The sequence below is a fragment of the Accipiter gentilis genome, chromosome 2 (assembly GCF_929443795.1).
Source record: "Accipiter gentilis chromosome 2, bAccGen1.1, whole genome shotgun sequence".
NCBI classification, from domain to species: domain Eukaryota; kingdom Metazoa; phylum Chordata; class Aves; order Accipitriformes; family Accipitridae; genus Astur; species Astur gentilis.
This window is the reverse complement of record NC_064881.1, coordinates 33,079,631-33,095,098: the sequence shown is the minus strand read 5'-3', so window position 1 is coordinate 33,095,098 and position 15,468 is coordinate 33,079,631. Positions and strand designations below refer to the sequence as shown.

Here is a 15,468-nt window from a genome sequence, read left to right as displayed (position 1 = left end):
GCTGATGACAGACAACTTTATGAGGGCCAAAGCTTATTGTTCAGGACAGCAAAATGAATGCTTTAAATGATTTGAAGGCTACATACAAGCAATCTAAAAGACAAAAACAGAACTGCTAGTGCCTCTCCTTGTGCTATCCTGTACTAAGATTAAATCCAGCAGACATGAGATATAACAAAGATTCTGTTCTAGTGGTTTTGATACCGAGATGAAATGAATGTATATTGTACATAAAGAGCTATTTTAAAATCTTGTCAAAAATCGCTTTTGCTTACTTGTTTAAATACATAATATGTTATAATCCTTTCCGAAAGTAGCTTGTGTAGAATACACATATAACCAGAAAAAAAGACACTGAAGTTTTGCAATCGGTATATCATTATGTTCTTAATAGCCTTTCCCGTTGACAGGAACAACACTCTCTTTTATAAGCCTGAAGTTTATTAAGTTTGTCTAAGCAGGATAAGATCCAAGCCACTGGAAGTGATAGCTTTTATGGATAATTTTTCCAAGAGATACTTGAATTTTTTGTAAAAATTAAAGTATGGTAGGGGAAATACACATATTTTAAGCATTTTATCATCAGTAAATTAATTTTGTGGATCAAAAGTACCACAGCAGTGACAAACATCAACTGCATATATATTAAAAATAGATGATGATGCAAGGAACTCTAGCTTATAAAGTTCCCTCTATTTCAGCAAATACAGTCTAACACAATCTTGCTTACAGATGTACATTAAGAAAAATCTTCCACTGCTGGATTTCTACCTATCACCAGCTTATCCAAAGACGAAGTCAATTGGCCTTATGGGACCAATACCAGAGCAGCTATATAAAAAGGTGTTGTGAAGAAAGAGAAAAATCTCAGCTTCAATCAGGAAAATGGTGAAGCCAGACAGCATATATCTTTCAGTGAACTATAAATAAATACATAATGAGATCAAGGAAGGTCCACGGATTTCATAGAATCATAGAGTCATAGAATGGTTTGGGTTAGAAGGCACCTTTAAAGGTCATCTAGTCCACTGTTTTGAATGAAAGTAAATTAAAGAGAAACCAAAAGAGAATTCTTGCTCTTCTTAAAGGTTTCTGGAGTTTAGTTTGCAGGTCCAATATTTTGAATAAGCATTAATTTTATGGAAAGGATCACTGAGAGTACGTGACAGATACTAGCAAACATTCTTGATGTGATACAGTATTTATATGGCAGAAGGAAAAAGAGCAAAGTGAAGTGTCATGTTAAATAAAACCTGAAAATACAAAATGAAAGAACTGGGGTAAGTAAGAAAGAAAGAAAACAAAGAGAGACAAATGGCTTCGTGCAAAGAAAGCATATATTTAAACCAAGATTGTGACGAGTTTGCAAATGAATAGAAAAACCGTAAACAAGAGAAGGATGTGGATGATAAGACAAGACAAGGATAAATCAAAAGACTTGCTAACATGGTGACAGCAGCACAAAAAAGAAAGGCAATAAATAAATATTTCAAAAGCAAAAGAACATCAAACTTTCCCACCCACACAGCCAGTCTGAATTAAAATGCAACTAAGGTGTAGAATTGTCAGCAGAAATCCAAAACCTAAAAGATCCTAAAGGAACTAAAGGTACATCAAAAACTTAGGTAAGGGAAGTAGACTCATTCACTGAACTGTAAAGACCATAATTTTACAAGTTGTCAAAAGAGGAGTTTATGAAATCATAAAATTGTAAATCTAGGTGTTTCACAAGAATGCTGCTGATGTTCAAGCACCTGGTAAAACTTCTGCAAACTCGGTACTTTTTTCCAGGACAATAGAAAGATTTCAGTTTCAAAATGGCACCATACCGGGCACTCTAGACATATATGCATCAACCCCCCGCCTTTTTTCCTCCCTTTACTATTAAACTCCAAAGTTGGGTTGCTGCATTTCTAATTTAATTGACCAACGGGAATATGAAAGTCCTTCCCTTTGGGGGGACAGGCAATCTGAAAGCCTTAGTAACTACTAAGTACATATAGAAAGCTAACCAACCTAAGACCGAAGGTACAATAAGTAGGAACAAGGGACTTCTGAGGATCACCCCCTCTCTGGTTCCAATACTTCACACCACTCTGGCTACGTATCCTTCCTGTCTTCTGACTGTAGTAAAGCAAACAGGGGAGTGGGAATATAAAAATGCCCTAAATTTTCCTAAATATCTTTCTAATTAAGGTAATAATCTGAAAACTGAGCCTATTACTGTTTGAAGATAAATGATTTAAGGAAGATAGAAAATTTAATGGTCTTGCATCCACAGTGTTCAGTCTCTGGTAAAATTGGTGAAACCTTAGAGCAGAGCAAATCTGAATGTTTTTACAGAAAAGATAAAAATTATTCCTTTGAGATGGAGTAAGTTTTACTGTGGAATATATGCAAGATTAGATTGTTCCAACATGAACAAGGACAACTTGTGCTTAAAAATGTCTGCTTTCTAAATATTCTAATAAGAGACCTACAATGAACCACAGCCAATAAACATGCTAACAACATGACTTGCCCCGTTTGTACCGCAAAGTCTGTATAATATTATGTTAGTTAAAAAAGGGGCTTCTTGATAAAATGTACATGCTGTTTAATAAAAAAAAAAATCTGTTGTTCCCATTTTCCCAGCAACCACAAGACCTATAGCAAGGGAATAGCAACATAGCAGGGTCAAAAACTAAGCAGAGCCTAGGAGATAACCATGAAATATCTGGAAATACAGGGATGACTACACAGACAACACAGAAACGCATCTGAGCTCAGACTGGTAACGGTTTTTAAGACAGGACTGTGCAAACTCAAGTAATTAGGTAGCTCACTAGATGTTTGGATTTAACAATACTCGGCTGCACCCCACCTTGCAATATCCAGGATGGCCTATTTTACCTCCTTGTTTTCCTCTAAGCCCAGGCCCAGCTGTGTTCCTCTGACTCTTGTTTCCTCTATACCCTTCCTTAGCCTGCCAGCAGCGTGTACTATACCCGGTGTAAAAGCTGCACACGTGCTGACAAGGTGGCTGCGTGGCAGCAACACGTTTTGACTGACCAGCTGATCACTGTCTTACAGCTGCTGCATAGACCAGGCAGCATGTACTGTTCCACCTGTGCTGAGTAAGGTACACAAATCACTGTATATGTACAATTTAGGTAGACCTGAGCTGAGGGAACCAGAAACTGTCTAACACAAACTACTCTGAGTGGGTTAAAAATCTCAGTAGAGCAGTAGGGTAACGGAGTACACACTGAGCCGTACAGCCTACTCTCTGCTGGCACCAGTAGCCATCAGTACTGGTTTAAAGGTGGCATGGCTGCATCCTAAATATATTCTCTTGTTGTAGTCAGCAAAAGCATATGATTCTCTCATTTTATTGTTTTCGGCTATGATTACAGTATTATCTTTTCTCTTAGAAGAGGAGGAGAAATACTCTTTCACATAACAACTTTTATCTCAAATACTCATTAAACTCCTAATTCCAATACTTCTTAGTAAAACTGGTTATCTGTTAAGCTATCTCCTGCCCTACCTTAAATGTTCAGGTTTCAGACCTTTGGAAGTGTTATTATTCCACCATAAAGTTTTAAAGGGTATATCAAACCCAAATGTCTGTCAAAAAAAATCAAACAGTTCCTCACATTTACTGGAAAAACACTTTTGTGCAATTGTTGCTTTTTATAAAAGCAACAAGGAAATTCACACATTGATTTTTTCCCTCTGTTGGTAATTTTTGTGGTTAAATAAGCATTACCCATAAAACTTATTTTATGTCTGTTGGAAAAATACACACTTAGGTTCTACTTACTTGTCACTAGAAAACCATTATAAAGTTCATACTAATAAATTATAAATAAATAAGATTTCTACTTAACGTAGAAGAGTAAATTCAGACAGTAATACCTGAAACAACACCAATTCCATCATCACAGTCATAATCAGAGACTTCACTGTCGCTGATTCTTTTGGACCCTGCCAAAAAAAAAAATTAAAAAAAAATCAGAAATGCATCATTTATCTTCCTGTAAGTTATAACTATCCTCAGCCAATAATACATAAAGAAATGTAAGGACTTCATACTAGACAATGAAGCATTAATTTATGCACATAAGGGAAATTATTAATGTTACATTATTGCAAATGTATTAGCGTACCAACTACTATCAGCTAAGTGTTTAATGTAATATACAATGAAATGTTGAAATACAGCTCTACATTGCTTTTATGAAATATACTTTTTATCTACACGTATTCATTCCATATAGAACCTGGCATCACACTGTTCATCTTCCAAGTTTTCATATACAAGGCACCATGCCTCCCAAAGTCTTTGAATACCAGGAAAATTAATAATAGCAATAATATTAAATGGATTCTTTAGGGTATTAGTAATCATTATCAGGAGAACAGGCAGCTTCACACATATAGTGTGTCCTGAAAAACAAAATCTCTCTGTGACACTTTAGAGGCAGCAAACTATTAAACGCTCTGTAAGAGTACACCTGTCAAAATAGCTAGAGCTTAGTTGGCAAAAGCAGATTCCGCATCCATAATTAGAGCCAAAATGTAGGTCACGTAGGACAAATATATGTGTCAGTTTGTGTTTAGCTTAATTTTACTTTGGTCTTCTGTGGCATCTTTTAAACAGCATTTGATTGCTGACATCAGGATTAAGCACTGGCATGTGAATAATTATTCATTTACTTGTTTTAAATGTGAAAGTCCCTGTTCTTCAGCAAGATGGCTTGTCTGTTCTAATTCTCTGGCCATCTAAAAATAACTAACTGGAAGGTAGAAGCTTTAATCTAATTGTCACCAAACCTTTAATCGTGTGCAAAATTTTTTTTATTCCTACCACAGGATGATTTATTCTGAAAAACACACACACAAAAATACCAGTAAAAACTGGGAGTAAATGTAAAGAAACCCAGGACAAAGGAGGATTAATGTTCTATCTGAGTGACTGGCACAGAAGGATCCCCACCCTCCTTTCCCAACAGAAAACTGGGAGAACAAGTGCTAAGACGATTTTTGACAAAAATAATTTTTTTTTTAGTCTAAAGAAATTTTGGAAATTATTTAAATCATAAGAACTGCTGTCATTTGTGAGACTGTCTAACATCTGTCTACCCACCATGGAATAGCGGAAGGTCCTCCTTTAGTGGAAAGAGTGTGCTTACAAGATCTGTATGGAAAAAGTTTTCTGTGTTGCACCCTTTTAGCTTTCAGCAGGCAGGGGCCCTGGCAACTGAGACTTCTAAGCCATCCTGTTTACTGTAAGTCATTAATCAACCCATTCTCCACAAATTCACATAATTTCTTTTTGAGTCACAGTATTCACTTGGCCTCTATAAGATGCTATGTCAGTAAGTTCTGCAGTTTAATTTTGCATTGTGTGAAATAGACTTCCCTCAGTTTTATTTCTATTATGTCATTTCAGACAGTGGCCTCCAAGCTTTTGTATTCTGAGAAACATGAATCAGCATTCTGTATTCTCCCACAGACATCTCTTTTTCTGAGCTGAAATATCATTGTTTATTTCCTTTACATATGCAAACTATTCTGTATTTCTGATTGCTCCTGCTGTATTTGTTTGTGTGTTTTCTAGTTCTTCTGTGCCTTTTATGAGAAGTCAGAACTGATTGCAGCAATCAAGATGTGGGTGTATGAATTGATAAACTAGACTGCAGACTATTTCCTTTGGGGTAAAATATGGTCTGTTAAAAATTATTCAACTAGAACATGGTATAAGTGTGATATGTGTTAATTCTCAGAAAACACAATCTAGCTTGCTATTACATTATGCAATTCCAGTAGAGCAATGTTAATTATTGCTATTGAATTGCAGTAAAGGTTGGGGGTTTCCTCACAAATAGGAAATTAAAATTAGTGCAAGGAAAGCCATGCTTTGGTTTCCTATACCCTGCAATTCTTACCTGATAGAATTATTAGTTCAATTTATTATAAAAGTTTAGAAATAGCCATGCTACAATGGGGAAGGGGAAAGGTGTCTTTGAACTCAAGAAATAACAAGAAGTAAAGTCTTTCTCTAAAACAAGAAATAGCAAGTGATCGTAGTTAGCAGTTGAGAAGACCTAGAAGATGAGGGCAGGGGTGAAGGGAAAGTTTTCAGCCTCCTAATGGACTCTGAGAATCAGGATTTCCAAAAGCAATTAAGTCTGACAAGGACAATATTCAATCTGATTATTTTCTTATAGTACCACAGAGGCCCAGTGAAAATCGCTCTTGCTCCCCAAAGAAAGAGCATCCATTCCACCTGTGATGCTGTTCCTGCTGCTATTTGCAGCAGAGCCTTCTACTCGTGTGGTGACATACATGCCAGTGAGCAAGAAGGATTAGTCTCCATCCGCCTTAGCCACTAATTCAAACCCAGGTCATTAAATAAGGACAATATCTAAGCAAGAGAGCCCTACTAGTCTGGCTGGGATTTGACTGGGATCTAAAAGGCAGAAGCCCCCCGAAGGGAGTGCAGAGCAGTGCAATTCTGGCCTCTGGCAACCCTGGTACTGCTCTGGCAGCAGGACTGTGGCTGCTGTGCAGAGATGCCAATAACATCGCTCAGGCTCTATCAGAGAGAGAGGGCTGTGGAATGGGAAGATGAGAGCAACCGAACAGTTTGCTGATGCTCATCACATGGATGCTGGGAAAGTTTTGTATCATGAAAGACGTAAGAGGGCTGACTCAACTATGATTTAAATGAATGTCATTTACTCATCATCTAATTCATCCTTATGAATGAATCTAATTAATTACAACTGAGGCTGCTTTTTATTTATGTTTATATTTACAACTAAGTACATCTGCTTTAATGTATTTTTAGAATATTATATTCTCTATTCTGGAGAAGAGATTTGCATCTTTGAGGATTAAAATAGCCAGCTGTTGTCACAATGGGCTCTAGACTTCCCAGCTGCATAGCTAAAATTATATGTTGTAGTAGTCACAGGATACATCTGGCAGAGAAGAGAGACTAAGAAGCTTCAACCGACCACGGGTATAAAAGACAGGGGTCTCTCTCTCTCTCTCTCTCCCTCTGTCTCCTCAAACAACATCCACCTTTTCCAGAATCTCCTAATACCTCAACTCCAAATCAACTTCCAGGATCTAGAGATGCTTTTCTCTTTTTATATACAGACCTCTGTCTTCACTCCCATCCAAGCTGCAGGGAAGAGCTGGGGCATGGGGAAAGTGAACGGGCCAGGATTGAGACCTGCCCTAAGGATGAGTGTAGGGAAAGAGTAGCATCAAGGGAAGAATCAGATTTCAGGGCTTTCTCCAATTGCCTTTCCTGCTGTGAAGAGGGAAGTCTCCTGTAATAGCTGACATCCCTTAAATACAAAAACTTTATCTGTAAGACGAGATACGAAGCTTGTTCAGATCAGAACATCTGTTCTCTCCTCCAGTAGAGGCTACCTTAAGTCAACTCTAACAGCCTTAAACCAACTGAAGAATAATCATGTTTAAGTAATGTTTCACATTTACTTATAAATGTAAATTTAAACATTGGTTAAGAAGTCAGAAGTCAGAAGAAATTAAGAAGTCAGAATTAGTTACTTGGTTTTATCTTTGGAAATCAATGTTTTCAGGAAGGACAGAGGAAAGAAAGCATGTCAAATATGTATTGTCAAGAAGTACTGCATGGAATATGTAACTTCTGCAACGGAATCAGATTGTATTTATTTAAAATGTCTCCCATTAACTTCAGAAATGGAACAAACTAGAAAGCGCACAGGTCAAAATTCTTTATTGAACTGAGTATTTGAAATAGCAGTGTAATTGCTGGCAGCTTAGTTTAATATTTCTTATAATTTTTGCAAGAGTATTTCATCTGCTATATATTAATTTTAGATGGTAATTTTCTTTTTAACCTGTTGACAATGTAAAGTTGAAGATTTAGGCTTCAATCCCACCTTAGCCACATCTTGTCAAAATACCACTTCATTATTTACCACTAAGTGATGGGAACCACTGATCATAAAACAGAGAAAGGACAATTCATAGTTCATCTGGGAAATGTGACAATGAAGCCTCTCACAAATGATTCCAAATGAATATTGCTAATGAAACTGTTATTTAGTCTTTTAAAGAATATCTTACAGTGTTTGACAAATATGTTAAAAATTTCAAGAGCAAAATGATTAAATGTATTCCAACATAAATTCAAAATTCAGTACAAAGTTTAAGCATGTAACACCCAGGACACTGGGTGCATCAAATAAACACATTGGTGCCAATGGTTTGCATTTAACTAACTTTTTCTTTGATGGATTTTAAACATAAGGAATGGCATTAATTAAGTCTCACTGCCATTGAACTAGAATATAGCTTATTAATGAAACATTCTTAGGGACATTATTACCATTTTGTCTGATAACTGGGTGGTAACAGATGGTAAATACAGACTTTTGAATGCCTTCCACCAGGATTAATGGTTATTACAGTTACAAACTGAAGACAAAAAACACCCCATGCTGTATGATTAGCTAGTGTAAGCCACATTAAAAAAAGCCTTGATTCAGCATAACCCCAACCCCAGTGAAATCAAAAGATATATTCCTATTCACTTTAGCAGGTTTTGGTTTAATAGCCTTAAACTATCAATAAAACTGTTTTCCAGGGACAGCTTACCTTGGGGAAAGAGGAGAACCTCCCCATCAGAATTTGATAACCCTCAGCATCCTCCTTCCCTCCCACACCTACCTCCTTCCCTGCTGCTGCTGCACAAGCTACCATCCCACACAGCACGACAACTCTGCAAGAGCGTGTACACACTAGAACTGGAAGTTTATAGCACTTGCACTGTACCTTTCATTGCAGGGTTGGGGAAAAACTCCACCACCTAAAAACCATTAGGCCCATTATTTTCAATTGCCATTTTAAAAGTAATTTGTATGTAAATTTTTACTACTTTACTGTTTTTCCTGTTTACATTTTTACTTTCTAATAGGCAGAAGAAGAATTTAAAATACAGTAGTGTCTTAGTTTAAAAACCTTCCCTTTTTTCATCTTGATGGCTAGGAATAATGTGAAGAAAGAACTGAGATGTTTAATTCCATTTTATGAATCAAATACTTATTTTTTTGGTAACTTTTCATGGGCTGCAGCGTTGGTGGCCATGGAAAGCTTTAACAACTTCTGAGTAAAAATAATGTGGAAATCATTGAAGAAATTTTTAGAGAACCTTCTTTGGATGTCCCATGCTTGTCAGTGTTTAAGAAGCATTTGGACAATGCATTTAATAACATGCTTTAACTTTTGCTCAGACCTGAACTGGTCAGGAAGTTGGACTAGATGATCATTGTAAGTCCCTGCCAACCAAAATTATTCTATTCTATTCTATTTCAACAGAATCACATTTCTCTCCATAACAACATTCTAAATAACCAGAACTCTTCCCAATGAATGAAACAATATGCAATCATAAATATTTTCTTGCAAAGCAACCAAAATCTGTGGAGAGCTCTTGAAGGTATTCTGAATACTACATGACAAACGAAGTTGGCACAGAGCTGTGCTCCACTCTATTATTAATATACAGGGGAAACAATGCAAGATATAATACCTTTTGTGCTCCATATATTGCCCATTGATATTTCTGATAAAGGCCTCAAGAGAAGACCAACACAAGGTTCAAAACCCTACTAAAGCCTATATGGCCAACCAATATAGTTATCAGAATGGACTCGGGCAGGGGATAGAATGAGAAATAAAATTTAATCAGCTTAAATACAGAAGGAAGCGCCAGATTTATGGCTCAGAAATTCTCTGGTTTTCTTGTTGAGAAAAAAAAAAAAAGGAAAAAGAAAGTAGACCGAGCTCCTGAGCTGGGGATTCTGTCCCTTACAATGCAGGAAGCTTTTACAGGGTTTTGTGGACTCCTTGGGGGAACAAGGGGTAGTGAAGCATGCTTATGAGCTCCTTCCCTGAAGCTCACAGAAGGCTTTCACAAACACTTAAAGTAACTTAGCAATGCCTGTAATTGTTCTGTGTTCAAAGCTGACATATAAGCAAGCCTAAAATCAGTCTCACAACAACTGTCTTAAGAATTTGCTCTCTCATATTCATCCAGTCTGTGCCTGAGGGTTCTTAATGTGAGCTAATTTCTCATGCAGTCCTGCTGTCTCCATGTCAATCTGTCACTTTAACCTCCTGCACAAAACAGTGGGGGTTTTATAGTTTTGACCAATTCAATCTATATTGACAGAGGGGTATAAATACCAAATTTAATTAAGTTCCTACAGATCTTTGAAAATGGTTGCTGGATAGAAGAGAGAGATACAAATCAGAACCCCTTAATGAAAAAGAAACGTTATCAAGCTAAAATTTGTGGCTAATCCACATGTGCACAAGTCCACAGTCATCACAGCAAATACGGTCTCTTCCCATATGAAGATATCATAAAACATGAGAAGAATGTAGAATTATTTAGGAGAGAATGGAATAGAAGAGACATGGGAGACTAAAGGTAGATATAATGGAAACTGGGTTTTATTAGTACTACTCTCAAGAAACACCCTGTGGGGTTTTTGTTTCTCTCCACCATGGTATTGGATCTATTTTCTTAACAATATGTTTCATTTTTTAAACATAACTAAGAGATAATTAGACGAACCAATTCTCAAAGAGATTCCCATAATTAAAACTGCAGGAACAGCAAAAAGTCCCACATGAAATGCACTACAAAATTCAAGCTGTAAATTATTAATTTATTTATATTTAATTAAGGCAAAGTTCTCAGATATAGCAATTGGATTTGTAACTGGGGATTTAAATCAATATGAAACTGTAAAATTACATGTCAGTATAAATACTGATTTTGCCAGTACTTCACTTACCCCATGTCTGTATTCTAAAAATACTTACACTAGTTCTCAAATAGCTGTAATACAACAGTGTTCCTTTTAATATAGCTTAAGCAAAATAGCATTTTCCTAGTATAGTTAATACAGCTCACTACAGTTTACCTACCAAAGCTCTACATAAAATAAAGGCGGGCAAAGCAAGTATAGTGTTCCAGTACCAATATCAATATCAATACTGAGATGTTAAGAATAGAGAAAGAAAGCCAACAAAAGACCTATGACTGAAAAGCAGACAAGAAAAGCCAAAGAACATTTAAGCAATTTAGCATCTGCACAACAGGTAGCAAAAGCACACGAATACAATATCAAATTAAATTTTGCATGTATATGGAAGCAATAAGCATTTCTGGCATGCTGAAAATTTACCTGAATTATATGAATATAAGCCTTTATCTGGAAAACAAATATTGAAATGAAGTAGTGTCAGGAAAAAATACATGAATCAATACATGTAACAGGGATGGTTAGAACCTTAAACTTTGTTATAATTGCTGCTGGAGACTGAAGAATTTGATATTGTGGCCACATTCATTCAAAACAATAAAACTTAAGCAGCTAGGAGAAATTAAACCACAAAAATGCCAATCACTTCTGGATCAACATTTATACACAGTAGCCATGGAGGACTAGTAGAGCTATTACAGTAATTTTCAGTTCTAAAACACAGCTGCACACCTTACTATAAGCAAGTGTTTAATGTTTTAAGGACAAAATGTATGTTCAGCTAGGCATACAATATGAGCTGCTACCCTTAAAGTTACTGCACGCTGCTGTTGGCAACTCAGCAGGAAGTTATTAGCAGAACTTTCCTGAGCTATGAATCCTATTTAAATTTAACAGACTCAGAAGTGATGTTCCAGTCAATCTTCTGTCTCCAGTTAGGTCTTGATTAGGCAAATATGTACATACATTAATACCTTATCTACATCATCATTGTTAACAGTGAATTTAAGAGTCCTAATATGAGCACAATGACTAAATAGTTGCAATATCTGATTTATTGTTTGCATTCCTTAAGTTCCTGGCTGGTTTATGTATTTTAGCTTTCCATAGAGCCATACCAGTTTTTCTAAACTTGACAATATAATATTGTGCAAATATCTGGACAATTATGGAAATGTGAATTGTTACTTTGCATTTGTAGATTTTGTAAATGTGACTTCCATTAGGTAATATGAAGAAGCCAGGAAGTCAGAATAACATGAATAGTATCTTGACATTAGCAAGACGTTATGAATGTTTTTATTCCTTACAGCTGAACAGCTCACAGACACCATCTTAAAAACTAAAGAGTGATAGTCCATGAGTAAATGATGCACCTCAGATGACAAGATATGACAACTAGAGGAAAAATGAAAAATTCAATTTCTTGCTAACTGGTGCTGTTAAGAATTCACTGGATGACTAGGTACCTTCTGGGAAGTCACACTTTTTCTGACATCCAGGTACTAACTATTTTAATATGTAGACCATATCACTAAATCATCTACTACTTAGAATTTCTAACTCTCTGTATTTTCAAATTGGATTTTTGACAAACATAATTAATTTTTATGGCCCAGCTCCAGAATTCCATTAGGTTATATAATTGGAATGTGAATTGGGGGGGTGGGGGGTGGTGCGTTCAGCATCATTTACTAACTTTTAGATGGGAGCTTTACTGCATAACTTCTCTAATATTTGTATTCCATGGTACTAATCTCTTCCAGTTACAAATTCCATGAAAAATTGAAGCTTCTTTGGCTACAAAATTATGAAAAATGGAGTATGGAGAAGTTTTCTAGTTTATTCCAGCAACATCAGAAAGTCACCAAAGGTTCAAGAGTGCCATCAAAAAAAAAAAAATTTAAAAAATCAATTAACACAGTCTAGAAATTATTTATATAATTAAAACCAATAGACTTTCTGATTTTAACTTCTGGAAAGATCTGTAAGAGGGTAGAGCTTCTTGAAGACCACAAGAATATAAAACCCCTGAGATTATAATTGGAATGAGGACTAAGGAAGCCGTGTTTGTTTCTGTATGGTTATAATACAGAAAGGAAAAAGTCAGAAGAGTATTAAGCCCATCTGAAAACTTTATCAGAACCATCACACTGTTATATGATAGTTTATTACGCTTCAAGAATTAGAAAAAAAAAAATACACTCTACCTTTAGCCAGAAAAGGAAGCTACTGTATGGACCTGTATCTTTTAGAATCTTTTTAAAGGTCACTTGACTTGCTATTTATTGACTGCCTATCAAGGTTACTTTACCCTATCCACTGAGTTTTTTCAACAAAGGGCATTGCTTTTCTGTCATCATTACATGACAGAAGAGTAGTTTAATAACATTATTCTATCAAGTAACCAGAGCAACAATGTTACAAATAATCAAATTCCCTTAAACTGCTTCAGAACAGGATTTTAAGTATTTTTGTAGTTTAATTACAATTTAACAATATTGATTTTAAAATTTTCAAACAACACAAAATTAATATATTAAATATTTCTTTTATTAGGGAAAAGAAAAATATTTTGAATAGTTTAAGGCCTTTTCAGACACCCCTGTATCATGTTAAATACCTTTTAATTAAAGTATTTAATAAACAATAGATGTACAATAAATAGAATAAATAAATCATAGGTGTATAATAGATACAATACTGGCATATATATCCATATTCTATGAATAAAACAGCAATGCATGCAAACAAAGATAACATGCCCAAGGCCTGTGCTCCATAAAAGAAAGAGAAAAATTAAGGAAGAAGCATGAAAGAGAAAAATTAGTGTTATTCTTGCCCTCTAAGGTAAAATTCTTATAATACATTCATCATTCATAGTCTGTGTCACTGACCATAAAATGCTCCATATTATAATTTGAAAAAAAGTCACTGATGCATGTTCCCATTAAGTACAACTCGCTTTCCTACTAGTGAACAGCTTTATTGTAATTCCCTCAAGTAAGATTTGGTGACACTGATTTAAAATTATCACACTGACTTACCATATTCACAACAAACTAAAAGGAAATTGCTGAGACAGCATGATCCTGATTCTGCAGTAAAATGAGACTCCACAGAGTTCCAAGGAAGTCAATAGCTTTCATTAGAAGACTGAGGTGTGAAATGCAGAGGCTCAGATTTCAGAGGGTAAAGTTTCAGGTAGATTGTAATTAATTATTATTAAACTCTAATGATTTTGGTACTACCAAGTGTATCTCTTAACGTTCTACAATACAGACTTGAAATTTTTAAAGATTAAATAATGGAAGAGAGGGCTTGAATTAACAGTTATAACATTCAACATATCTTTGATTTGATGGCACAGCCACAGAACTTTTAAAAAAAACCCCGCAGCACCCAGCAATGACAAGTCCATCCAAATATATTTTTCAAAAACTACTAAGCAGTGGGGTCCTTTATTTGTGAATTCAGTCTATCAGTTTGGTTTTTTTAGTCAGATGTAATAATATTTTCCATGTTAAAGTCTCAGCATTGCCCCAGAAAATATAGTCTGACTCGGGAAAAGGTACAAAGCCGACAAAAGAAGATGACAAAAACTTTTCATGTGATTCAAAACACTTTGCTTATGCACTATAGAAATTTTTATTCCCATCTGAATGAATACATAAAATTCAAAAAGGGGATGTTATATATAGGGGTTTTGCACACTATATGCAGATTTTTTTGTTGAACATAAAGATACTCCATTTGTGTCCCCACAGTTTAAATACGCATTATTGTAATTTCTCTCCCTCCAGACTTTTTAAATATACTTTAAGAATCATGAAACTCAGTGAATGGAGTCATTGATGACTTTAATTCTAAAAGTGATGAAAGTCAAATTCCCTTCCAATAAAAGCTACTTCAAAGTCTATTTATTTACAATTATTTTGATTCTGACTGATTTTTCTGGTGTTCAGTTCTTGAAAAAATACAATTTGATCCACCATTTTGGACTTCTACATGTTGATTTCCAGACTCTGTCATTTCTAAAATCTAGATCTTGTTTTCAGCAGAGTTTATCTCACACAGATTTACTAATTTTCCCTTACTGAGGATGCTCAAAATATTAAACTTACTTTTCTTTTTCAAACCATATTTTGCATTCTCACAGCAATTAAAAGCTCTCCTTCCACTGCTGTACATACCTATGCTGTAACTAGAGACCTGAAAATGTCTGGTTTTACTGTTATATTCACATTTCTTCCCTTGTTTGGGCATTTAGCTTTTATCTACACTGTGGACCCACTCTCTGTGGTCTGCTGATCAATAATTCAGACAGTTTGGTTTTAAAGCTGAAAAATCTGACTTAGAAAACTAGTGTAAGTTACTTTTTAATCCTAAGTAATGGGGAAATTCTTAAAATACTTGAAGTAAAACCCAGTCTGCTTTTAAAACAAATTCAGAGTCAATATAAAACTAGAAGCAATTGCTGTTCTTCAAAATGCACAATAAGACAGTATTCTTTATCAACTAAACAGTACCAGCTCAAACTGCACAAATGCACACATTGCATGGACGTAACTGTAAAAGACTGAATAAGAATGCCGTGGTTCCAGTTTGATGTCTGTTATCTCTGTATTCTGGGCTACATGGAGAG

The 15,468-nt window shown here is 35.4% G+C and overlaps 1 protein-coding gene across 48 annotated transcripts in view; it reads right to left on the bottom strand.

The window, feature by feature from the left end:
* RIMS2 (regulating synaptic membrane exocytosis 2) overlaps window positions 1-15,468 on the bottom strand; it is a 489,705-nt gene that overhangs the window by 182,692 nt on the left and 291,545 nt on the right. For 33 of the 48 annotated variants that reach the window (XM_049817916.1, XM_049817521.1, XM_049817538.1 and 30 more), the window contains 2 exons: window positions 11,247-11,273; window positions 3,901-3,969 (listed from right to left, as the gene is read on the bottom strand). In XM_049817916.1, the coding sequence (XP_049673873.1) occupies window positions 3,901-3,969; window positions 11,247-11,273 (96 nt within the window). The remainder of the gene's footprint in view (window positions 1-3,900; window positions 3,970-11,246; window positions 11,274-15,468) is intronic. The other 15 variants (XM_049817582.1, XM_049817622.1, XM_049817745.1 and 12 more) reach the window with 1 other exon arrangement.